This window comes from Lactuca serriola, chromosome 3 (assembly GCF_051521515.1).
Source record: "Lactuca serriola cultivar US96UC23 chromosome 3, Lser_US96UC23_V15, whole genome shotgun sequence".
Taxonomy (NCBI): domain Eukaryota; kingdom Viridiplantae; phylum Streptophyta; class Magnoliopsida; order Asterales; family Asteraceae; genus Lactuca; species Lactuca serriola.
This window is the reverse complement of record NC_136410.1, coordinates 30220468-30246745: the sequence shown is the minus strand read 5'-3', so window position 1 is coordinate 30246745 and position 26278 is coordinate 30220468. Positions and strand designations below refer to the sequence as shown.

Genomic DNA, 26278 nt, shown 5'->3' with positions numbered 1-26278 from the left:
ACAATAATCAACAAATTTGTTACTAGATCTTCAAATCTTCAAGTTTCTCCTAATTGTTCTTGACTTGGAAACTTCTTCTCTTCAACATCCATCCTAAGGAATCACTCAAGGTGAGTTCATACCCCTTAAATTTTCATGTTTTGTAACGTCCCAAAAATACGAGCCAAAAATTTCATTTTTAAAACATACACTTTGCAAAACATTAGGAATAAAACATTCACGGATCATATCATTTCATAAAAGATGTTGCTTGTCCGGAAACCATTTTATAAAACATAATATTGTCAGAGTACAAATCCCCATGAAGGTCTCATAGTGCGGAATACAAAGCGGGTGTGTGATGTGCCGCTACTATGCCGGCTCCTTCCCCTTCGAAGAAGAGGTACCTGAAACCAAAACTGAAAACTGTAAGCACGAAGCTTAGTGAGTTCGCCTATCATACCACATACCATACAATCACATATCATACATACTGCCGGGAAATTCTGGGGTGCCCGACCTTCCCGTGTTAAGCCGTTCTGGGGTGCTGACTACCCATGTCAAGCCATTCTGGGGTGCTAACTACCCATCGGTCCTAACAACCGATCCGCGGGTACTATTTCACCCCCTACTACTACTATCACATATATCATAACATAACATATTATCAGACATATATGGGGTGTCCGATCTACCCTTCGGTCCTAACGACCGGGCTTGGGGATTATTCCCCTCCTACTACCACTATCACATATAACATATCATGCCAGCATATAAACATATCATCACATACTGTCAGACATATCTGGGGTGTCTGACCTACCCTTCGGTCTTAACAGCCGAACTCTACTACTATCATATATATATATATATATATATATATATATATATATATATATATATATATATATCATGCTAGCATATAAACATATCAGGTAGTAGCAAACCTAGATGATATCACAAAGACAATCATCTAACGTACAACTCCTACTGGTGGGCCGGTATTGTGGTCGTAGACCCACCGCTACTGGAAGGTAACTTACCTCAAGGTAGCTGCTGATCTGCGTGGGAACTGACTGTCTTCTGCTGCTGCTCTCCCGGAAGTCCTCCGGCTAAAATCCCCACAAAACACCCAGTCAAAATACTGCTAATTGACCTTAGGGTAAAATGACCATTTACCCCTAACCGAGCCAAGAGTCAAAGTCAAAGTCAACTTCCCGTTGACCCGACTCGCCGAGTTGGCCTGCCAACTCGCGGAGTCCCTATCCCTTTGTCTGACCATAACCCCGTCTCTACTCGTCGAGTTAGGCATTGACTCGATGAGTTTTCCTTTTAATCCAAGGTCCAATAGTCCTTCATCCTACTCGCCGAGTTCTATGAACAACTCGCCGAGTTCATCTTCATCCGAAGAACATGCTATGCTGAGACTCGCCGAGTTGTATGAACAACTCGCCGAGTTTGTTCTTGAGGCAAGAAGATTGCCTTGAACTCGCCGAGTCAGGGCATTGACTCGCCGAGTTCCTTCCTGGGTGAGTCTGGCTTCCGACTCACTGAGTCACACCCATGACTCACCATTCCACTCCGCAAACACAAAAAGGGGAAAACTCGGGGACTCGCGACAAACTCGCCGAGTCCGATGAACGACTCGCCGAGTCTTTCGCATGCAAACACTAAATATTCGATTTTGCTTGAATCCATCTCATGCAATACATAGATCTGGGTTTCTAGGGCCTGGTTAACACGTAACGTTTCCAACTTTACGTGTAAATAAACACCAATGAAGGTTTTAGGGCTCAAAATGCACTAAAAGAGTAGATCTAGGGCTTTCATGCAATATGGCTCCATAAAGGCAGTAGACCTGAGCTCCTGGAGCTCAATCATGCCTAGATCTAAGGGTTAATAAACTTATTACAAACCCTAATTCGTCATCAAGCTTGGAAATGGCTCAAGAAGGACTTTAATGGAGCTACAAAGGAATATAAACATGAAAACAGAGGGAAACTGAGTTATACCTCAAGGAAATCACTGAGATACCACAAGGATGCCTGACCTCCTTCTTCTCTTCTTGATCTACTCTTCTTTTCTCTCAAAATCTTCAGAAAACACACCAAAGCACTTCAATGTCACAAGGAATAAGGGTTTGGACGATGTTGGGAGCTCTGAGGGTGAAGGGGGCGAGGTTGGGGCGCATAAGGTTGGTTTAAATAGGGTGCAAACCCTTGAAATTTAGGGTTTCCTCAGACAGCGGGGACTCGCCGAGTCCCAAATGTGGACTCGCTGAGTCGCCAACTTAAACGTGCTCCCAAACCCGTCTACACTCGGCGAGTCGAGCCTACAACTCGCCGAGTCCAAGGCCAAAAATGCAAAATACTTAGATAAATTTTATGTACCAGGAACCAGGTGCTACATGTTTTCTTCAAGTTTTAGGGGGGGGGGGGGGGGGAATACAAGTTAATACACCAAAAACTTAACTAAATTCAAACAACAGCTTTCATCAAAAAAGTTGAGTCCTATTCACGGACTGTTTTGACCAACTTAGACTTAATATATTTCAAAACTGTTTAATATGCAAATAGTTCAGGTTCATATATTTAAAATGACTACTTGCACATCTCTATAAGATTTTTCTATAATTTATGGCGATTTTTACAAAACTGCCTATCATTTCATAAACGAATTCGGACCAGTCTATGAATATGAACATTTTCACACATAGGGAGTTAACAATCTTTCAAGTTTACAGGAAAAATTCTACTTTAAAAAGGGGTTTTATCTATTTAAAACTACAAACACGTTATAAGTACAAAACACACACATATGCTCGGTCTTGGGATTTAAGACTACATGACTTTTATAAGGAAAACTTTGGATTTTCTTTGGAAACACATCACTATTATAAACATTATAAGTACAAAGCACGCACATACTCTCGGCCTTGGGATTTAAGGCTACATAACTTTTTATAAGGAAAATAAAAGATTTTTCTTGAAGCATACGTTACCATTACAAACAAAGGTTTTCAAACTCTACATCCAAAAGCTTATGAACTCACAAACTTAATTGTTGACACTCTTTCAAAACTACTTGTATTCTCAGGAAATCAATGAAACAGGAAATCAACAGCTTTTGAGGATGGGACGTAAAATCGTCAAACATTTCATTTTGTCATCATAGTGTAATTGATTTGAAACATGTAAACACATACGATGGTGTAGCTTTTTCGATTATATTTATGATGGTTGTATTTACTTTGAGCACTATTATACTCGTTGTTGTGATACTATACATGAAGTCCTCCACCCCAGGATATTTCCGTCATCCTTGGTTCGGGGGTGTGACACAAATGATCTCATAATTGATTTTAAATTTATTAAAAATGCAAAAGAAACCATAGAATAACAAAAAAAAAATACCACGAGTTAAAGGTTAGATCCGCGCCAGCTTATTAAAATACCAAACTTATAATGTTTAATAATTCAACATTGAATAAAAGTATAAAACCAAAATTTAAAAACCAACTAAATTCACCTGCGTTAGTTTTCAAATTATTAAGTAACATATGAGTAGGAATGTCAAAAAGTCTCGTAAAACCTCGATCATGTGGGGGCCCCTTCTCGTAAGGGGTATTTATTGAAAAAAATCGGGGACACGAACGGGGGTGGGGGCAAGGTTAACCCTTGTTTTAATTTCGGGGGCGGAGGCAGGGGTTGGCAGTCCCGTCCCGAAACCCCTATTGGGGGGGTTAATAAATTATATATTTACAAATATTAATTATATAAACATAATAAACAATAGAATGATTTTTACGAACCAAAATTCAACAACAAAGATGTTTTTAAGTTATGTGTAACATGTGAAATTATGCGATAAATAACTATTTGTTACCAAAAAATAGTTTCTTTTATCCCAAACAAGGACTTCTTTTAGCCCAAATAAGGTAGTCTAAAATCAATCGGAGGTGGGGGAACGGGGACGGGAATAAGAAGGGGAATTTGGGGGCGGGGACGAGGGTGGAAAGACTAGAGATTTCGGAGGTGGGGACGAGGACGGGGACGGGGGGGATGCAATCCTCGTCCCGTTGACATCCCTACATATGAGCATATAAGAGTTGGCAATAAAAAACTAAATGCAAATGCAATATAACACTTAGATTAGTTTTCAAGTTATTCTACCATGGTCAAACTACTAATACATTAAGTCAAGTTTTTAACAGGACCATTGCCCCATATGACCCCAATTGGTATACCAGAGCTAGTATGCCTTTTTTTTCTTTAAATTCATACACTTTATAAAATAATTGTAACTCTATTAATGTCTACTAATCCTTTTTATATATAAAAATAACATCTATTGCAAGAAAAAAAAAATACTTGAGAGGTCTTACTGTTATGGTTTTGCAAAAAAAAAAAAAAAAAAAAAAAAAAAAAAAAAAAGACATCTATTCCAACTGTATTGTGTTTTTTATATACCAAATTAATTATTTACATAAACCTTGATATTATGATTTTAGAAAATTTCAGCTTGTACATTCAAACAACAAATATATTCATGATATCCTCGGATTAGCCCCTCATGTTCCTAGTACAATACTTTTATGGATTCTTGATTAAATGGCATTGTGGACTTTTACTTTCAAATGACTATTTACTCTTGAAAGAACAAACCAGCTATAGAGAGCTAAGGGTAAAAGACGTCTTTTTTATTTTTCTTCCCAATCCGCCCGTATGCGAGTGGATAGAGTTTATGCTTAGACCGGTGAATTTCATATCAAATTTTATCACACTTGTGGCCTGTCACGTTAGCACCACATCATTTTTCCCTCACCCTCCCCTCACCTCACAAATTGTTGGTGATTTTAGTGTCACCATGTCATTTTATGTAATTAGAACTAACTTGTGAACTAAAGGGCTTCATAATTTATCTCCCTATTATAATAAAAGAATAGTTTTAATCTCCTTTTGACATGTGTCATTCTATTAGGCCTCCTAATTAATACATATTTTATTCTTTTTTTTTCCAATTGACATCCTATTAAACCTCCTAATTAATACATGTCACTTGTCAATTTATTGATTCTTAATTTCAAATTTCAAATTTTAAATTTCTCACTCTAATTAAATTAAATTAATAACATTAGAATAAAAATTAAAATAAAATTAATAAAAATTATAAGATGATATAATTTCATATATTTATTCAAATTAACGATTATAATTTTATATAACTAAAAGAATTCTTTGTAATTAATAATTTATTTAAAATAACTGAATAATAATTTTGAGTTTTCACCATGAAAGTTTAATTAATTTTGTCACCGTGGTTCCCACGGGTTATATACTAGTACTTTAATATATGTATGAGTTTGTGCGGAGTACACACATGTATAAGATCGAATTAGAAGTCGGTACGACGACAAGTTCGGGGTCCGAGTGCAGTGCTCTTGGGTCTGGGGTTTCCAAAGGGGCAGCACCTCTTTGGCGAGGTCAAGGGGCAGAGCCCCTGGCGGGGTCTAGGTTTGCCTCTCCGAATTTTACATATGGGAACACAATAGAAAAATCGAATTCTTGAGGGTGGTTATGATAAAACTAACGAAATTCGTTAGTTTGGAAACCCAAAATCCTCATTAAAATCCAGATTTTCCTGACATGCTTCCAAAGTAAACCATGACGGTCAACCCTAAGAGGTAAACCCTAATCTCGTTTATTATAAATAAACGGTTCTTCTCTTTGAGAAGATACACACGAAAATTATTAGCTCTATTTTTCTTCAGACGAACATAAAATTCTTCTAGCAATATGGCTTACGATTTCTGTGCTTAGATTCGTAAGTGTCATCTTGGATTATCCCATGCTGAATTTCTTGCAACATAGGCATAGGGTAAAAATATATAGTTCGAAAAGTGTTCACACGATCCAAGGGGTATCCAGATCTCCAACATAAACTCTAATTTCTCCAACAAAAACTTATAGGAATGGTCACCTCTCACTACCTCTCACCCTCTCATATTTCTAATATTTAAATATGTATAAATAATATATCAATGTCATACTCTATTTATAAGGGATCAAAAACCATGAATTTTGATATATTTTTTACAATATATATATATATATATATATATATATATATATATATATATATATATATATATATGATTTAATAATAATTAAAAAAAATGTGTTGTATAGTCTCTTTTTACGGTGGCCTTAGGGCAGTACCCATCAACCAAAGGGTATGGTGTTCACGGCACATCATGGTGTGCGTAATTACTCACACCGATTAGTCTTATTTATTCATTCCCTTTTTCTTTCCTTCATTTACCCTCCAAAAAAAACCCTCGAAAATACCATTTTCCTCTCAATACTCTCATTTCCTATTTCTCTCCTTAAAAAAAAAACAGCTTAAGAACAATGTGTAAAGAGAAACTAAATGATGAATGAACGACTATGTTATCCTTCCTAATTTTACGCTATAGTTTTGGTCCCTGAGGTTGGCAGAGTTCCATGCTTTTAGTCTAAGTTTTGAAAATTTGACATTGTTGGTCCTCATGGTTGCTAAATCTGGCAAGATTAGTTCTTGATCCATCTAAAAAGACTATGTTACCCTTTTTAATTTCTTTTTTTCTCTTTCAAAACTTGGACTAAAAGTGCTAAACAGTGCCAACCACAAGACCAAAGCTGCAATTTGCTCTAAGAGAATTAAAGAACATTGAAAGGTTCCAACACTTCAAGGTGAAACCAGTTTGGATCGGTTCTTAGCCAAAACCGGATGGTTTTGACGGGTTCTCAAATAGTCAATTATTTTGAGTTAATCGAATTGATAAAGCCACCGATTTCGGTTTTCAAAACCTCAGCGGCTTAATGTTGGTTAACAAGTAAACTATTTAAATTGTTCAAAAAATATCATTAAACTAAAAAATTTAATATGAAACTATATAAGATACTTTTACTTTGTTCAAAAAAATATTTTAATAGCAATAAAGTAATTAAACTGTTTAAACAATATCAACTAACTATTAAATAGTCTCATGTTTTTTAAGAGTTATAATAGTTCATTGTTCATCTATGACATTAATCCTTAAACTCCTTAAACAAATTATACGAGGTCATCATCATATTTTCTGAATAGAAGTAATAATAACTCACTTTTCGATAACAATCTTTTTGTCATGAATGTTTTTTTAATGGTAGAAAACTATAAATGATTTGTTACCCATTTTACATATTACCGCATAGTAAATAACATTTGTGTTCCTTGCTAAAGCGATGTCATTTTAAGTGTTTACATACTATTCTTTAACCTGTTTGTTACTCGTTATTTTAGAAGTTGGGTTTTAACTCCAATATCTTCTTGTCGTAGAGTACTCCACCTTTTTTTTTCCAAGCGCATCCCAATGAGATTTATTGCAAGACTTATTACTACACAAAAAGGTTATTAAATAGCTTTTACTATACAAATGTCAAATACCCAATACAAATCTTCTACCAAATGGCCTATAACCTAACAATATCAAGATTTGTTGGAAAGATACCCCTCAACCAACTCCTTTAGGGTTCGAGGTTCAAGACTGACCTAGGTCATATATGTCTTGACTTCCTCTAGATCAACCACCGAGTCATTTCTTCAATGTGAAATGCTCACCACACATGTCTACTAGAAAACTATTTTAAACACCTGAAAACCGCTTCAATATTCATTAAAAAAAAGTTTAATTAATATGCATCCACATTTATAGAATGTTAGTACAATCACTTATAATAATTAGTCATCATACTTACAAGCTTCAACTTCCAACTATGGTTAGGTCGATTAATTTGGTTGTGTGATGAATCTGTGACTATGACCAACTTTTAGCCCACACAGGAACCGAGTAAATGAAGGTCCCAAAAACAAATGATACAATCATAGTTGTGAATGCATACACATACGCTTTCCAAGGATCCACACTCTCTCTCATTGCTCCAAATTCAGCAATGAAAGTTGAAACTGTACTCAAACAACCACATAACCCAAACTGGATCCCTGTTGCCACAATATCAAAATGTTCATCCTTCACCTATATATTTATCAATGTCAAAAAAAAAAAATGTTTTAACAACCATAATACCATTCAGAACATGCAAAGAAGAAGAAAAAGAAGAAGATTTACAGCTTTCTTCAATGTTGCAAAGGTTGCCATGATGCAGGAGGCTGATACATTTGCAATCAATGTCCCAAAAGGCATCCATTTCATGATGTGTTGTCTTCCTAAGCCTTTTCCATTGAATTTTGCTAAATAGAATCTGATCCATACACCGATTGGTCCAACTATACAACCTAACCATAACTGACTTGTACTTTTGTCACTCTCAAAATCCCTTTTTAATAATGCAATACTCACACCCCATAGCAACCCCAGTAATGTAATCATCAAAACTATCAGTATACTTTCACTTATAATGTTGTTCTTTAATTCAAACCCACATTTGGAATTTAGATTTGTTTTGTTAAAAACCCATTTCACACCCTTTGCTGTCTCCACCCCAAATATGAATGAATATGCAACAAGAAACAAGCCTGCAAAGAAAAATACCAATTAAGCAATTAAGCAAAGCATGAATGAAAAAAAAACAAAGCTTGAATTTATGTAAAATGTGGAATTACCTAAAAAAAATCCAAGAAAAGAGAAAACCCATTGACCATTGACACTAAGCTCGAGCATTTTCTGATTCCAGCCACTGAATGTGGTCAGACTCCCTAAGTAACCTGTGGTCAACCCAACTGCCAGCTCAGGGGAGAATTTGGATATATCTCCTTTGAAAACAACACCAAACCAACCCATCAAGAAAGAACCAATCTTCAATTATATGACAGAAAAAAAAAAAGAAAAAAAAAAAAAAAGAATTATACGAATGATATGTAATTTGTTAGAAAGTATGATATGTCATTATTGGGAGAGTGAAAGAAAGAAAGAAAGAAAGAAAGATACCATATTGGGAGGAAGGTCTACATACATATAGCTATTGTCACTTGTAGCACCTACCACTTGAGGACCAAATAGTTTTTCTAGTAGGTACCTTGTCAATACCTGCATTTAAAATAAAAAATTTTAAAAAAATAAATAAATGAAGTTTATATTTATGATTGGAAAAGATGGTTTAGAGGTTAGAAAATTACCCCAAGAATGCCAAGTACAGCTAGATGAACACGGGATGAGATATATGTCATGAACCATGGAAGCTCTTTTTTACAATCCTACATATGAACAAGTGTAAATGTTATAAAACATGGACTTGGTTATAGAGTATAGACTTATAGTTATAATCAAAGAGTCAGTGATATGATATGATATGACATAAAGAAACTTACTTGATTCTGGCCTTTGTCATGTAATATTGCATCTGGTGAAGAGGGAGATGGAGTTGGGAGGTGTGATTCTTTAAAAGAATGTTCTTGAATGGGAAGTACAAGATTTTCTTCAAAAGGGAACACAGGTCTTCCACTTTCATTTCCACTATGTCTTTTACTATGAAGTGCTCTATCTCCAATATCTCCTGCTTCTGAAACTGATAGGTGATCACTGTCATCATTAGCTCCTGATTGGTTGAAATTGAAAGACTGCCTCCTGAATGAAGAATTTGTACTGCTGATTCGACTAAAAGATCCACTTCTTCTTGGTTCACAGTCATTGTGACCATAATCCATTAGCCTTTTGAAACCTTTTTCCTACTTCAAAAACTTTAAAACAAATGCAGATTAAATTAGGAGTCATATGTACATGTATTAAAACAAGAACAAGTTAACTACTCCACTTATAAAAAACAACAAGAACAAAGTTTCATAACAAGTGATGTCACCTGATGAATTATTTAAAGTCTAAATATTAAGTAATCATAAACTAAAACAAGAAGATATCATATGTAAATTTATACAAGTTAAATAGTCTAATGGATATAAAACAGATAAAATTAAAAGAATCATCAGCTTATTCACAGACCAAAAATGTTTTTGCAAATTCCAATCAAAATTTTGGTGAAAGGTGCAAATGCATGAGGTTATTCACATACCAAAAATGTTTCATGCAAATGAATAACTAAATAAGTGTTTTAAAACATCATTAAGTGGAAAAAGGTTATGTTAGGTTAGTGGTCAACCATCATGATCAAGTTGCAGCACACATGAATAACAACTAGAAAAAGGTATTTGTTGTCCAATAAAAGGGCAAAAAAGACCAATCAATCAAATCCAAATTATTAACCAAATACGTAACACAAAAAGTTCCTCTTAATCATAAGTCATAACCTCCAAAATCAAGGATCATGGAAGGATCTGAATCAGTAAAATTTATAAAAACACTAATATGGGTGTTTTTTTAGGGGAAAAAGTTCTGAGATTGTATCATAAAGCAAAACTTTTCAGTTACCTTTTGGGATTAATTAATTCACTAATTAAACAAGAAATGGATCTGTTAGTGCGTTTATATGTCAAGGATTAAGAATTATATAATAATATGATAACGAATCTAACTACGATAACAGAACTGAAAACGAAAAATAGCAAACATAGAAACTACAAAATGCGACAGCTTGAGAGAGAGAGAGAGGGTGTAAATATTGACCTGAAAGAAGATGATAGACGAAATCTGATCGGGCGTTGAACGGCGACGGATTATGAGAATCGAACGGCGGCTACGGGAGTGATGCCGTGGATTAGTGATTTGTTTGAGTAATAATTTTTATTTGGGCTCTCATAGATCGCTGACCAGACGTATTTTTTCTGCTGGAGTTTTGTCTTTGTTCCACATGAATCATGCGGCTCTCATTCGCTTTACACATACAAAAGAAAAAGTTGGAAAGCGGCATTATGACATGGACTTATCTCTGTAACCAGAAGCTACAAACGGAGCTCTGTAAATTTTGGTTCGGAGTCTCGGACCGATGAATTGGGGACGGCCAGCGTCGACTCCCAACTCCCAACAGTGAAAAATTAAATCAAGAGAGGGTGATTTCTTACAAGTTTTTTTTATGAATTTGGTTTTAATTAGTCTATTAATTTTATAAAACTAGGTGTAAGAAAAATATTAAATATGGAAATTCTAAATATTTGAAAAATTTTGAATGTGAGAAACATAAATACTAGGTGTAAGACCCATGTATTACATGAGTTTCTTTTAAAAAAAATATAAAATTTTAACAATTTGAAATTTTTAAATTTATAAGAAAAATGAGAAATTTTTTGAATTATTAAAATTAATGAGGTTTTAATGTATTGAATACATTACATATATAAACTCTTTCTAATAAATATTTTACATATATATTACCTTACATATTAAAATGAAAAATACAATAAAATGACAAGTGAAAAATAGAAAATTTTAAAAATTCTATAAAAATGTCATGTGTCTAATTGAAGGAGAAGAAGACATGTGGCAAAAAAACTTTTATTTATTATAGTAAATATCACATTAATAAGTGGCTTTGTCTTAAGTTGAATTTTAATAAAAAAAAAATATTTGTTAGATTCATTTTTATAGTTTTTGAACCAAATTTATTAGATAAAAATATTTAATATTTATATTAGAGCAATTTGGTTTTTTAATACAGTAATTTTTAACATAAATAATCTATGTGATCTTGTTTTATCACAACGTAATGCGACTTATTGATTAAAACATATTATGTAATAGCTTTATGAATTGACTTTGTTCGGTGTACCAACCCCCATGGATGCTCATATGACTTTTTTCATATTGGCCCTGTAAAACCAAAAGCAACAATAAGTTGTTACATGTACCAGCAACATTAAATTTTTCAAAGAAATTCGATAAACAATACAAATAAAATGAATTGTCATAACCATAAACATCAAATTCAGACATTGTAATTTGGTCGATTTCAAAGTATTTCTTTCCTTATAAAAATTAAAATATGATTTTTCATGTTATACTCAATCACATATACATATATTCTGTTCAAAAAAAAATGTTATGAACAAAAATATAATATTAGTCTCATAATTTGCTAAAGGTTAACACTAAGAAATAATAATGAAATTTCACAAATCTTGCATTTTGGTCACTACATCCAACTAACAAATGAAATTCGGTTTAGATGATTAATTCAAGAATTGCATCCATGACTTCTTGTAGCTTAATTTTGGGAAATGTTAAGACCTACTGAGATATGAAGGAATGGTCTGTGAGGCTACGGTTGGTTTCTATAGGACAATACAAATTCAAAATCGTTAGCACATATCTTTCCTACCTACTTCAATTATCAAATTTAGATCAAAAGAGAGAGATAGAGAGAGAGAGATGTAACCTAACAATCCAACAACATATTTTTCATTGACATAAATATCATAAATCTATAATTTACACTTTATATATTATTCTTAAATTATGTATTATCTTTTCATCTTTAATGGTCACTAACACCTCTTTCTATCTTGTTGTTGTGACACGCATCTATATCGAAAATAAGAGAAAAAATTATAGAGAAGAATGTTGACAGAGTGATACTTCATTGAAAACACAGCAAAATTCTTCATAAAGTCGCTAGAATTCTTTTATAGACTGCTAGAAGGTCTATATAGTGACAACCGGTGTGGCATCCATGAGAACGCGCCACTTAAAATAATAGTTTTGATTAATGTAAGTGAAAAAAATCATTTAGAATGCTTACCAGTTGTGATTGTTTCCACTTGGATATGAACATTAACATTTTTGTAGAGAAATGGAACTTCAAATGAACCCTACATAACCAAACCAAATCAACAAACATTTCAACCTACCAACCTATTTAACAATTATATTTATATTTATTAAACATTAAATATTTCTAGTGTTTGAGATTGTTAAAGTTATATGAAGACTTTTATTTGTGTTTATGTTTGTACTTTTTTCAAATGAAAAAAAAAATATTAAAAATCTGCAACTTTTTTGATTTTATTTAAAGAAAAAACTTCATAAACGGTTCCTGTGATATTTCGAAATCTAAAGTTTAGTCCCTAAGTATAAAAAAACTTCATAGATGGTTCATATGGTTTCAAAACTTTTAATGTTTGGTCCTTATGCCTAATTTCGTTAGCTTTCTAATGTTAAGTGAAGAGTATTTTCATCATTTCACTACCCCCAGGGACCATTTATGAAGTTTTGCCTTATTTAAAAAAAAGATAACGAAAATATAATTATTTAATATAAAAGGGTCTCACCATCTCTCTCTCTCTCTCTCTCTCTCTCTCTCTCTCTTTTTCTCTCCTCCCTATACGTCTTCTTCCTAAAAAGAACTTACCTTTTTCTTGATTTGGGTTTATTAGGTTCTGCACCTTCAAAATCAAGCCTAGACTGAAACAAACCCATATCAACCTTTACAGCTACATTCTTGTGGATCAGAGCCTCCTCCAACCGAGTTTAGTCATCGCCCTTTGACTCAAGGGTTCGATTTTGGTTTTGAATCCACCATAACCTGTATGGTTTTTAGGGTTTTGATGGCCTCCTCACGAATTCCTCTCATATTTTTTCTTCATCTACCATTGAATCCATAAACAAAATCTGGACATCGATTTGTTAATTCGATATCGATTTGTTTTTCTGATATCATGTTTTGATAAAGATGCAGATTAGGCTCAACTAGAGATGGGAAAAGAAATAAAGAGAGTTCGGTGGTTTAGAATACACACACAAATCCAAATACACATGAACCGAGTTTTGGAATCGTTTAAAGAGGATAGAGATGTGGGGGTGATTGGTTCATCCTACGGACATGCATGATTTTGAAGTCTGTGGGTTAATCCAAGTTACAAGAAAAATGCTCGAACCAGGTATGGTTTGGAATATATTTTTGTGACATCCCCATTTTCACGGCCAGAAAAAGACCGATTTTGTTTATGTTTTATAAAAATCAGAGTACCTCTTTTAATAAAAATGTTGCAGAATTTATTCCCAGAAAAACACGATAAATACGTTATCAAAGCATTTCCGAAGAAATGTATTTTATTCATTTTAAAACATTTGGGATGTCATCGTCAATACAGAAACATAAGCATAAATAGAACTTACATTCATTTACACTAGTGATCTACATCTCCTTAATCTCTCAGTGTAATGTCACTTCATATCGACACTTGTGATATAAATAAACTGAGTGAGTCGGGTTGGGAAACCTGGTGAGTACGTAGGGTTTTCAACCCACAATAATATAATTATTATGTTTAAACAATCAAACAATCAACCAATTACCCATCACCATTATCTTATTTAGTCTTAAGGATCTACCCTAAGAATCAGCTATTCCTCGTTCATTCATTCCTAAGGATCATCCTAAGGAATCGGCACGAAGTCCATCGTTGCCACGGTTTACACAACGGGCACTAAGTCTGCATAGTCACCAGGGCTTAGGCACTAAGTTCGCATAGTCGCCAGAGTTTAGGCATCAAGTCTGCATGATCACCAAGGTTTAGGCACTAAGTCTGCATAGTCACCACGGTTTAGGCATCAAGTATGCATGATCGCCAAGGTTTAGGCACTAAGTCTGCATAGTCACCAGGGTTTAGGCATCAAGTCTGCATGATCGCCAAGGTTTAGAGTACACCGGGTGAACACATCGTTCACAACACCTACAGGTTGCGAGCATGCTAGTGTTCCACTAGACTGTCTAGAATAGTATGTGGTTGTCATCCATATTCTGCTAGATGACGGATCCATCATTTGGTTAAAAGGCTTCTCTCATTGTTCACCTCTCACCCTTATCTCATGGTCTATATCACCTCTCATCTCATCATCCGACTCATATTTCATCTACCCATGTTTTACCCAACATATTTTGTAGATATAAAAATACATATACATTTTAAATCATTTAAAACATGTATAAAATCGTTCATCCAACATAGAAAGCAAGTATACAGATAAGATGCACACATATCACGTAATTTATATTAAACACTTCATATCTATGTGTAAGATGAAAGTAACTATGCACTCACCTGAGAAGGTGGTGACTCGGTACTCGGACAGCGCTTCGTTTACTTTAAAATAATTTCCTTCGATGAAACCTATTATTATTACCACTAGATTTTAGTCTAATATTTACCGTGACTAATTATTAGTCTTATTATTATTATTATTATTATTATTATTATTATTATTATATAAGCGTTTAAACAATACTTTCCAGCCACTATATACAGAAAGGGGCCAGACATAAAACACTAGAGGGTAGGACCATTTTGGCGTATAGTGCTTCTGAAATCCAACAACCCTATGCGACCCTTTAAACCAGATTCTCCGTACTGCGAGTAGTTAAAAATATATTATAACGACACTTATATAAGCAATAATAATAGCTCAAATATTTATTATAAGTTCATAATAACAATATTAAATTTAAATATAAGCTATATTAAAATAGGGTAAGCATAACTTACTTACAAGAGGATTTTAGCTAGAAGTTGGGCTCTACAGGGGCAGAACTTCGTCGTTGAATTTTTCTAAGAAAGATTCGTGCAGCGCTTCAGCGCTCACCTTACTATACTAAAAACTACAGAAAAAGAAGTCGAATCACGAGGGACCGAAATGCTCGGGGGATAAGGAGAGAAAGACTCTTGAATCAAGAGAATGGTGAAAGAAATATGAGAGTCCAAGGCTCTTATTTATACTAAATGAATTTTCAAAAACTACCCTCCATAATTACTTAATGACCTTTTAGTTATATAAACAACTAAACACCCCTCTATAATACTATTTAAAATGGATTTAATGATATTTGTACTAAAATAATGTCGAAAGAACTCAACATTAGTCTTATAATGACCGCATCGTCGATACCTTTCTAATGATATATACATATATATATATATATATATATATATATATATATATATATATGTATGTGTGTGTGTGTGTACGTATATATGATTTATACTTTATTTTAATACGTAAATATGCTATTATAATTTGTAGCTCGTTCATACGAACTCCGTTTTTGACGTTATTTTTATCCACGCGTAGGTGGAGACGTACTCTACAACTTTCGTTTAGACTTCGTCGGCTAATTTTGACTTTATTTTTAAAGTTATATTTTTAACAGGCCGGGACAGGATTGGTCTGTTAAAATCCCATAACTTCTTCATCTGATGTCCATTATCGTCTGTCTTTTTATCGTTACGCCACTAATAACGAGATCTTCGATTCTCTTTTAGGTTGTGTCGGATAAAAACCGCTCGATCTAATACTCGAACTTCGGGTTGTACACCGCTAAGCCGAAACTTCGAAAAATCATAACTTCCTCATAATAAGTCAGATTTGGGCGTTCTTTTTATGGACACTCTCAGGTTAACATATTCTACGACTATCATTTAGATTACTAAGGCTAAAAGAAGCTCTATCATAAATTCACTATTTACGTCTTCGCGTTGCCATGCCGGTTCCGTCGCTAAACTTCGACGGGTCATAACTTCTTCGTTATAACTCGGATTTCGGCGCTCTTTATATGTACGGAACCCTTGAGACATATTCTACAACTTGGTTAAGATTATTTTTTTTCTAAATAATCTTTTGTCGAAAGTCATTTTCGACCCCTATTATCTCTAAATTGACTAGGTCAGATCTACGAGCGTTACAATTTTCGTTTCCAACATTACACATAGGTAGACCCTGGCTTCATCGTAACCTGCATATTTGATGTTAATCCATGCCCATGGATGTTAATCCATTATATCTAAAAATTAAAACCCAATACCACCAGAAAAGCCAAACAAGATCCAAGCCTCATGCTTGCTGGAAAATAACTACGATTCGATCATCCAACTAATCGATCCAAGATATTGCTTTGCTGGAGAACATAAACGTAAACAACTATGCTTTTACTCTCCCGCCCCCATTATATATCTTTTTTTTCTCTCCCTAAAGATGACGAAGAGGTGTCCAAGTCCTTATGGTCTCTATGTCTATCTCTATCACATACAATAGCAATTTGAGGAACTCTTAGTTATTCCCCAATCAATTACCTCAATTACCTACATAAATGGGAAACAAAGGTGCACATCGGTTCTTATTTTGAAAGGGGGAGAAAGGGGCATACTTTCAACGATGAGATTAAGGAAGGAAATGTGACTACTTTTTCTCTAACACACACACACACACTTATACATAGTCATATACTGAAAATTAAACATATCTCAACCCTACCGTCTTCATCATATTTATGACCTGAAAAAATCAAATTGGAAGAGAAAGAGAAAAGAAAAATAGAGCATAACACACAAACAACAAGATCATAAAAAAAAAATCCGCATTGCTCATCAGTTTGAAAAAGACACACATTAAGAGAAATAAAAACATTGAACTTTAAAATTAAAAGCACTAAGAAAGACCTTGACTAAGAATATATATATATATATATATATATATATATATATATATATATATATGTGTGTGTGTGTGTGTGTGTATGTGAGAGAGAGAGGAAGGGAGAGAGATGGGGCGGGACCCCTTGCATATTAAATTTTATTTTTTTAAAAATAATATAAAAAGCCTCATAATGGTCCATAGGTAGTGAAATGACGAAAAATGTCATTTACTTAACAAACAAATACTGACGAAGTGAGATATAAGTACTACACATTAAAAGTTTTGAACTCATATAGACCATCCGTAAGGTTTTTTAAAGTTAGGGATGAAATTTCAGATTTTATAAAACCACATGGACCATTTATGAGGTTTTGTCTTATATGAATAAAGATTGGAGTATGCATGGATGAAAATTTTGCCTAATCTGTTGGGACTTGGAACTAGTTTGATCCGTCCAAATCGATGTTGGATATTATCTGTCAAACCAGGTCCTGCTTAGGGACATGAGATGGGATCCCAACAAGGTGAAATCCAAGGGAGGGGCTGAGATCGGGTATTTTATTCTCTAACCTGTCTAGTCCTCTTATTTACAAAACATGTATTGTGTATGATTTTGTTATATAAAATCATTTTTTTTTATTTTGAAGTTACCAAACGTTTCGTAGCATCTTGGCTAAAAGCAAAATTCTAGATTTGACATGAAAATGGAACTCAAGTACTTTCGTTGTGAAACCACTACACCCATGAACTAGATTTTTTTTTGTTGATGAATATCATGCACAAAAATCTAAATGGAAAATTACATATATTGTCTTGTTAACTTATAATATGTCCAATTTTCGTAGGAAAAAAAAAATTAATTTCGGATGGGTAAGAGACTTGTGGATGGGGACCCGATTTCAACAAATTTATTAATAGGTGTAAGTTTTTATTTAATTATTTTAATTTAAATGGTTCAATCCATTTATTTAGTAGGTTTGTTTAGGAAAAATAAAATGGTCAATTCCATTTCAACTCATCTATTAAGTAACCCCTTTACTTAAACAAGTTATATGTTGAGATTTTCAAAGCCATAGAAACCTAACTTATTGTCATCCTAATAATAATCTATTTCAATTATTGTTTTTTTTCTTATTGTTATTGTTGATTTCATTATATATATATATATAAAGAGAGAGAGAGACAAAATAAATTCGAAAGAAAAACTAAAATTCCGTTGCCGGGACTTGAACCCGGGTCTCTCGGGTGAGAGCCGAGTATCCTAACCAACTAGACTACAACGGATTGCTGTTAAATTTAGAAAATATTATTATTTATTCATAGTTTATATTTTTCTAGACAACTTATCTAACTTCGTGAGTCTGATCCTTGGACTTGATGTATTTTAACATTTGGGTATTAAGAGGGTGGTTGGCTTAGTTTTTGTGGGGCAAAAGTCTTTTTTATAAAAGGACTTTTTGTAAATGAACTTTTTACAAAAATTATTTTTTAAAATGTATTTGGATTAGTTTTTGAAAGGAAAAAGTCAAAAATTAAAGTGTTTGGTTTAATTTTTACATGTAAAATGACAAAAAAAAAGACATGTTTAGGGTGGATGAGGGATATATTGGTAATTTAATATTTTTAGCTGGTGAAAAGTTGGAAAAAGTCAGGTAATCGTGACTTTTCAAAAAGACTCAAATTACTCTATGGGAAAAGTCATTTACAAAAGTCCTTTTCACTTTGCCAAACATTTTTTGGAACTTTTTCTAAAAGATAAAATCAAAAGTCATTTAAAAAGCTAACCCAAACACCCTCTAAGTATGTTGTTTTTTCTTTTTTCGTGTCAGATTGGTTATTAATTATAGTTAAGGACTTTGCATTGGTACCTATTAAATTAGAAAACACAAAGATTCTTTATTATGCTAGGAATAAGATCACTACATTATAACATATATTTTTGAGCTGTCTTATTTAAGTCATTCTCTTTTCCATACATATCTAGTAATTATACTTTTAGATTAAAAATGTCTCATTTAAGTCATTTTCTTAGGCATGGTTAGACTTCGGTTAGTTAGGTTATCAATATTTTCATTTAATACAACAACGCTAAAACATTTTGAACATATATGTACCATAGTAAACGATTTGAAGTCCATCATGGTATGTATGTTGTAATTTTGAATTTGATATATATATTGGATGTTGCATTCTTTATCATCGAATATTTCACAACATGTAGTCGGTTTATATACAATGATAATATGAAAAAATAAGCTTATAAATCAAAGAAAATATGTGTGTCTATGCTAATTTACGTAACTCATGTCATGTATAGAATTTCACCATATCCAAGATTTTCCATAATTTACTTCCAGAGCTTGAATTTTCCATGACCCTTGTGCTTACCAAACTTTCCACGCTTGTATTTTCCATGATGGTGTTTTCCATGCTTAAATTTTCCATGGCCATAACCATGACCATGACCACCATGCCCATAATGACCATGAGCCATGTATGCTGCCGCTCCACCAGCAAGCACTCCCATTACGCCACCGGGGAGCTTGTCTCCTTTTTGTGCTAAAAGCGTAAGGGAATGACATATTAAAGAATTAGATATATTGTTTTATTTTGCTCATTGTATCTAAGGTAAATGAATTATTTTCCTCTACAAGTAAACTCGATACACTTACCTCCATGTTGACCGGGAGGAGTGCCTCCATGTTGACCGGGAGGAGCACCTTGAGGATATCCACTATGAGGATAGCCTGCTGGTGGGTATCCACCCGCAGAAGGGGCACCAGGATAACCTGCAGGTGGATAAGCACCAGGATGACCTCCTTGGGGATACCCATAAGGCGAGTAGCCTTGTTGAGGATATCCATGTGGAGGATAACCTTGTTGAGGAGGATATCCTTGTGGTGGATACCCTTGTTGAGGAGGATACCCTTGGTGGGGAGGATATCCTTGTGGATACCCTTGTGGTGAGTAATCTTGCGGAGGATATCCGGTTGGTGGATATCCTTGTGAAGGATGTTCTCCGGGCGGTGGATACCCTCCTTGTGGAGGATGTTCTCCGTGTTTAGGGTATCCCCCAGGTGGATATTCGTGTGGAGAATGTTCTCTGGGTGGAGGATATCCGCCAGGTGAAGGTTGCCCAGATGATGGAGGATTTCCTTCGGGTGGATATCCCTGTGCAGGATGTTCTCCGGGCGAAGGATATCCCCCTGGTGAAGGTTGTGTCGATGATGGGGGATTACCACTACCACCCGCCCCACTTGAGTTAGGTTGATTGGCCATTATCGCAGTCCGCTCACAAAGCCTCCCGTTACCAAGTAAAACAAATTGATATATATTTAGAAACAAGGACCCTGCAAATTAGCACATAACATGCTCACAATATTAGGTATAAAGGAGAAAAAACATCAGACAAGATAACATTCACATATTTATAGGAAAACATGCATACAACCTCCTAATCAAGTACATATTGGCCTTAATGATACAAACACGATTTTTTGAAAAGGATTACAAAGATCATACGAGACGTCTACTTTGAAAATTATAAAACCATCTGAAGAATCATTGAGTTCTCAAACATGAATAATTAAGAGGAAAAAGGGAGTCTAATACCTTATTGCAATAAGAACAAATGAGGTCTTAATTTTCATTTATTGCCATTTAACTTTGTGTATAAGATAAGCAAACCACTAATATTTTTAACGTGAAATTGTTTTGTGGTTGACATGTTATTGGGACGAATTTATAGGATCTCTTGTATATATGTTTGGTTTTTGTTAGATTTCTATTTATAGCAACACATTGTGACATTGTCTATGCATGAGTTACTAATGAAACCCGATGTTAATCCACAACTGAGGGTTATTAGGTAAACTAGTTCGACCCAGGTTACAAGTGGGCCCAAGTTAAAACCTTGCTCATTGTCATTTATGTTATCTTAAGAAACCATGGTTATGATATGATTATGAATATCCCTTAAATTATCGGACAATAGAGAAGATCAAATCCAGAAGGCTACAAATTACTATAACATTACTGTTCAAAACCGATCCCCAATAATCAATCAATCATTCGATCACGATCACCCTTCCCTCTGTGTATACATGAAAGTTCTCTATCTATAAACATGGATGGATCACCATTCACCAATGAGGATGATCGTCTTCTGGGGTTTGAGGAGGGAGAGGCTTCCAATCGGGTTTCTCATCCCAATACATGTCGTAATATATGTGACCCGGCGTATGACTGTCAACACAACACCAGATTCCAACATATCGCTTCACTCGCTTCCTGAATTTTTCTTCCCTAATCTGATTACATCAAAAAATTTCATCAATTTCAGTAATCTCATCACGTCAAAACTAAAAACCCTAAATTGATTGCTTGCCTTGTCAGTGAATCCTTCGAAGGCATCTTGCATCGATGAAAACTGGATTACTTTCACATCCTTCAATGGCGAGAACACCGTTTTCAACTGTTCAATATTTTTGTACAATTATTAGGTCACAATCAGGCTCAAATTTCTTACCAGTTATGATGCATTTACAGACAAAAATTTAATCTTGCATACAGTTTCTTCGTTACTGTGTCTGGGAAATCTGAGTACTCCTGCTGTGTTTGTAATGTTTGATTGGCAATTTTCCGATCCTTGTTGGCATAGTTGTACATTGAGCCATGAATCCTTCACCTGAAAGCACGAAATTTAGGAAAAATGATGTCTGAATCTGAAGTGAAATTACCATTTTCTCCCTATATCCATACCTTTGCAGGCATCAATGGATTATCTAAGAAAGAATACTCTCTTATGTTGATTCCAGGCCCAAATTCCTCTTCAGGCATTGCCTTTAACATGGTGTTAACCTGAACAGATCACCTTTTTTTGTTAACTAATAAATTTATAGTTTATTGTACTTATAAAACAAGTAATTCAAGTTGTTTTTTATTTTTTGGTTTTTTCAGAAATGTATTTGCAAAAAAATGTACCTCAAATACATGATCCAAAGGGCAGATGAAGGGTTGTCTTGTCATTGACCCTATGAGAACTCCAGGATGTGGAAACCATAATCTATCCAACCTACACCATAATGGAGGCATAACCTAAAATTCCAAAATTTCAAATTAGAATTTAAAAATCCAAAGGTTAAATGCAAAAAACATCAATGAAAGTGTTTTGCTATTTCTTCCATTTAGCTCAAAATCAAACTAAAAATTTGACATAAAAAAGTAAAACATTGATGCTATCAAATTAACATGATACTTAGTAAACTGTACTAGTTTCTCACCAGCGTACGATTTAAAATTGATGCTATGGCAAGGGCATTCCTTATTTGCTTCATCTGCAATTCACTCACATAAATCAATTCAAAATCAAATTACTCTGAATCATGACATTGTATAAAGAAGTGGCAAGATGAAGAAATATGTTCATATATCCATACTTGATAATTAACAAGAGTGAAATGAGTTTCAAGATTATGTTCCCCATCAAGTAACAAGCTTTTTGGAATGGATGGTTTGAATGCCAAAAACCCTCCTGTATATCAACACAACAAATAGAACTTGTATTTTTAATCATAACAATTTCACCTTTGCACCCTATTTAAGCCACAAGTGAACATATATTTAGCAAATTTAAAGTATACAAAATCTACAAAATAAGTACCTGGTGAGTCAAAATATTCTGGTGGATCATAGAACACCATAGCTTCACGTAACCTATGACGCTTTCCTTCAGTTCCTGCATATTGAAATGTGGTATGCACAGCATACGCCTCCAACCTCAGTTGTTGATACATAGCCTACACAAATGCAAAAATGATAAATAATCAAATAATCAAATGAACAAGTTTCAAAAAAGATTTATTCTAGTATTTGTTATAAGCTCTTACTTGAACAAAATAAGTATGCCCACTACAAAATATAGTTGCAGGAAGAAGTCCAAGCTTTAAACTTCCATCATAAGCATAAACAAGTCCACTTTCATCATCAACAGAAGGCCCTAATTGCCTATGCACAAGATCATTGAAACCATTTTGATCCCATATTTTATCATCTGCTAAAAGCATCTCTTTCCATTCTTTTGCCAATTTTTTTGCAGATTCTGTTGGTCTCCAATGGAAGATACCTATATTGTATGCACCCCCAACTGTCCACCCCCAAAAGTTCAAGAAAGATTCTATGTTAGGGGATGTTTTTTTTTTCTCTGAATGTAAGGGAAAAATGGTCATTTAGTCTAAAAAAAAGAAACAAACAGACCTTATGTATACAACACTTTATCCAAACAAACCTTATGTATATATCACTTTATCTTATCAAATACCAATTCAACCACTTTTAACGTTATAGGACTTATGGGAAAAAAGAAAAAAGAAACAACTCCTTAATCCGATTTGAGATTACAATTTTAACCTTGTTGCCAGATGTCTAATCGGTCATCAGAAACCGTTGGTGTGACTTGATCGGTTGAAGTCAACACATCTGCTTCAGGATAACGTGCAAGATACGGAAGTGGATTCTGTGAAAATAATGATATATATTTTTTTAAATTTTTAGTGACCAAATTGGAAATAAAGTGAAAGTATGTTGCTATTTTGCCACAAATTTTACCTTCAACCAAACCATGTCGGTGTCACACATGAGTAATTCATAACCAAAAGGTAACATTGAATCAATGAGAATGACTTTTTCTCTTCCCATTTTATGAAATGTTGGTGAACCCCATCCAACATCTATTGTGCTCATATGACTTCCCATGTCAAAAACCGGGACACCTTTCCAATACAAAGCCTCCAATAGTTTTGTGTCCATTGCACCTTGAAAATAAATTCAATTTGGAAAATGGGTTTTAGTAATTTTTCATTGGTTTGTAGATGTATTTGAAAGAAAAAAACTTACCGACAAGAAGATTCTCAACGCCCAAATCTGTCAAGTGTTTAACCCATGTGAGGATGAAATCCATGAAGGCATAGTTACCAAATGTTGCTATTATAACGTTATCTTTCACTCTTTCTTGAACCAATTCTTTTGTTAAACGAAATGTCTCCAATGGGGGCATCTTTGAATCCGATGGGGGAGGTTTCCAAATAGGGTTTAGTTTCCCGTTTTGAGGCTGAGGCATCGGTGCCATTACACCACCACCCACTCTCAGTGAAGAAGATGAATCAAATGTTTGATTTGGGGAAGAAGGTGCCACATCTATCATGACACATAAAACGAGAAGACATGTTAAAATGGTATATTGTTTTTTTAACAATTTACTGGCATGGAACTATGGAAGTAGAATTGGATTGAAATTAGTTCAAGATTTGAAGTGAATGATCTTCAATTGCAGTTCTAAAGCACCGATTAACAGGCAACATTCACAAGAAAACCATAGCAGAAAAGCTAAATACTTGGTCTTGAATGCCTAATTCAAAAAGATTTTGGTGGTCATACATGCTAAGGGAAGGCTAGAAATCAACCCAAGGTAGTTGACTTTAATCCCAATTTGGAAGACAGATGAATTTCAAGTAAAGGAGCATTTAAAGAGTTAAAGAAATGCATAGTTCTCATGTCATCGATATAATACAGACATAGATCAGTAGAAGTGTATTCACAGAGAGAAAGGAAGAGATGTACGTTGTGATAGGCTCCATGAGAAGGCGGACTCAGGAGAGTAAACAGCGGAGAAGACATAAATAGCAGAGAAGACGATTCCGATCAATACAGTACCATAAACCGTCAAGAACAATGGCTTTGAGTTCGCCACATCTTTAAATGGATTTTTCCAACCCATTGCTTGATTATCGGGGGTTTAATAAAGAACCCTAAATCCTGGATTTGATCGGCATAATGCCAATACAGCAGAAATAAAATGTCAACTTTTGAAGAAATCAGAGATGTTGATGATCGGTGTAGGGTTTTTCCGAGTTGTTTCTATGTTCCTGTGATGTATCGAAGAATTAGAGCAGTTGAACGTAGTAGGCAGCGACACCAAAAGTCAAATGGTTCCACCCTGTCTGAATTGAAAATCTGAATCTGGCCACCATGACCATGAGCATCAAATTGACATGTGTCTATAGCGTTTGGTGCATGATGTGCAGAAGAGTCGGAGCTTCGTGGGGGTTTATTTTTTAAGGGATGATGAAACCCAATTTGAATTAACTATACATTTATGGAAATTTTAGACATTTGTGGACGTTTTACTTTTATCACAAAGACAATCATAAATTCATAATTCATCTTTTTTTTTTTTTTTTTTTTTTTTTTTTTTTTTTTTTAAATCATGTTCATACTTCATTGTGCTTGACCAGGCGGGGGTTTAATAAAGTAATGTGAGCGATTTCATTTGATACTTTCATAAAGAATATTAGGTTGGAAAACATAATTATCTTTTTTTTTTCTGAATCATGTTCATATTTCATTGTCGTTTGATTTTTTTTCTTTGGAAAGGGAACTTCCCTAACGAGGGTTTTTGGGCCAGCTTACGCGTACCGACTAATCCCCCGCTGCAAACATGAGACTTTGCTTCATGCCCTGGAGTTACTGCAGGTGAACCTCCATGGCCACAAGAGCTGAGTAGTGCCAGAATTTGAACATTGTCGTTTGATTTTGCTTACCATGCAAAATGACTACATTATCCTCACCCAACATTTTCATAAGGGAGGAAGGAGTTATTCTCTCCCAACCCACTGAACCCACCGTCACATTCGTTTTTGTCTCTCTTTTTTCTTCATCTTTCTCAACTAACAACATACGAAAATCCTATCTTTCTCAACCCATTCAATTAAAAAACATATAAAACAATTAAGGTACAAGTCTTAAAACACATGATACAAGAGAAAATAAGAGAGAAAGTAGAGAGAGAGAGAGAGGATGAAGGGGGTTAGTGAAACCAATTAAATAACCCGCTGAAAAGGGAGTGGTACCGACAGTAACTCTATTGCTAATTAAGATTTTACCTTGATTGTTTTGTATTTTTTTAATGGA

The 26278-nt window shown here is 34.3% G+C and overlaps 3 protein-coding genes and 1 non-coding gene across 6 annotated transcripts; all 4 read right to left on the bottom strand.

Annotated features, from left to right (window-relative positions):
• Window positions 1-7373: 7373 nt before the first annotated feature.
• Window positions 7374-10914, bottom strand: LOC145091774 (camphor resistance CrcB family protein). 3 transcript variants are annotated; one of them, XR_013702271.1, is made up of 8 exons: window positions 10577-10913; window positions 9328-9696; window positions 9136-9213; window positions 8948-9046; window positions 8623-8815; window positions 8129-8535; window positions 7758-8035; window positions 7374-7663 (listed from the first exon to the last, which is right to left on the bottom strand). XR_013702271.1 is itself a non-coding variant. In XM_079029564.1 (7 exons), exons 2-7 carry the CDS (start codon window positions 9661-9663, stop codon window positions 7817-7819), a joined length of 1332 nt encoding a protein of 443 aa, XP_078885690.1. In that variant the 5' UTR covers window positions 9664-9696; window positions 10577-10914; the 3' UTR covers window positions 7672-7816. The 3 variants fall into 3 exon arrangements, 1 of the variants encoding a protein (XP_078885690.1); XR_013702272.1 differs by having other exon boundaries at window positions 7374-7653; XM_079029564.1 differs by lacking the exon at window positions 7374-7663 and having other exon boundaries at window positions 7672-8035; window positions 10577-10914.
• A 7608-nt stretch (window positions 10915-18522) lies between these two features.
• Window positions 18523-18595, bottom strand: TRNAE-CUC (transfer RNA glutamic acid (anticodon CUC)). Its single transcript has one exon. It is a non-coding gene; the product is annotated as a tRNA-Glu (tRNA).
• Window positions 18596-19466: 871 nt separating this feature from the next.
• On the bottom strand, window positions 19467-21141 carry LOC145091773 (uncharacterized). Its single transcript, XM_079029563.1, has 3 exons — window positions 20924-21141; window positions 19984-20661; window positions 19467-19870 (listed from the first exon to the last, which is right to left on the bottom strand). Exons 2-3 carry the CDS (start codon window positions 20588-20590, stop codon window positions 19659-19661), a joined length of 819 nt encoding a protein of 272 aa, XP_078885689.1. The 5' UTR covers window positions 20591-20661; window positions 20924-21141; the 3' UTR covers window positions 19467-19658.
• Window positions 21142-21270: 129 nt separating this feature from the next.
• Window positions 21271-25443, bottom strand: XEG113 (xyloglucanase 113). The gene is made up of 13 exons (XM_079029562.1): window positions 24929-25443; window positions 24206-24505; window positions 23918-24123; window positions 23720-23825; window positions 23200-23456; window positions 22974-23109; window positions 22750-22844; window positions 22594-22647; window positions 22295-22408; window positions 22073-22171; window positions 21882-21998; window positions 21699-21785; window positions 21271-21621 (listed from the first exon to the last, which is right to left on the bottom strand). The coding sequence occupies exons 1-13, from the start codon at window positions 25083-25085 to the stop codon at window positions 21454-21456; spliced, it is 1896 nt and encodes a 631-aa protein (XP_078885688.1). The 5' UTR covers window positions 25086-25443; the 3' UTR covers window positions 21271-21453.
• Between the last annotated feature and the right edge of the window lie 835 nt (window positions 25444-26278).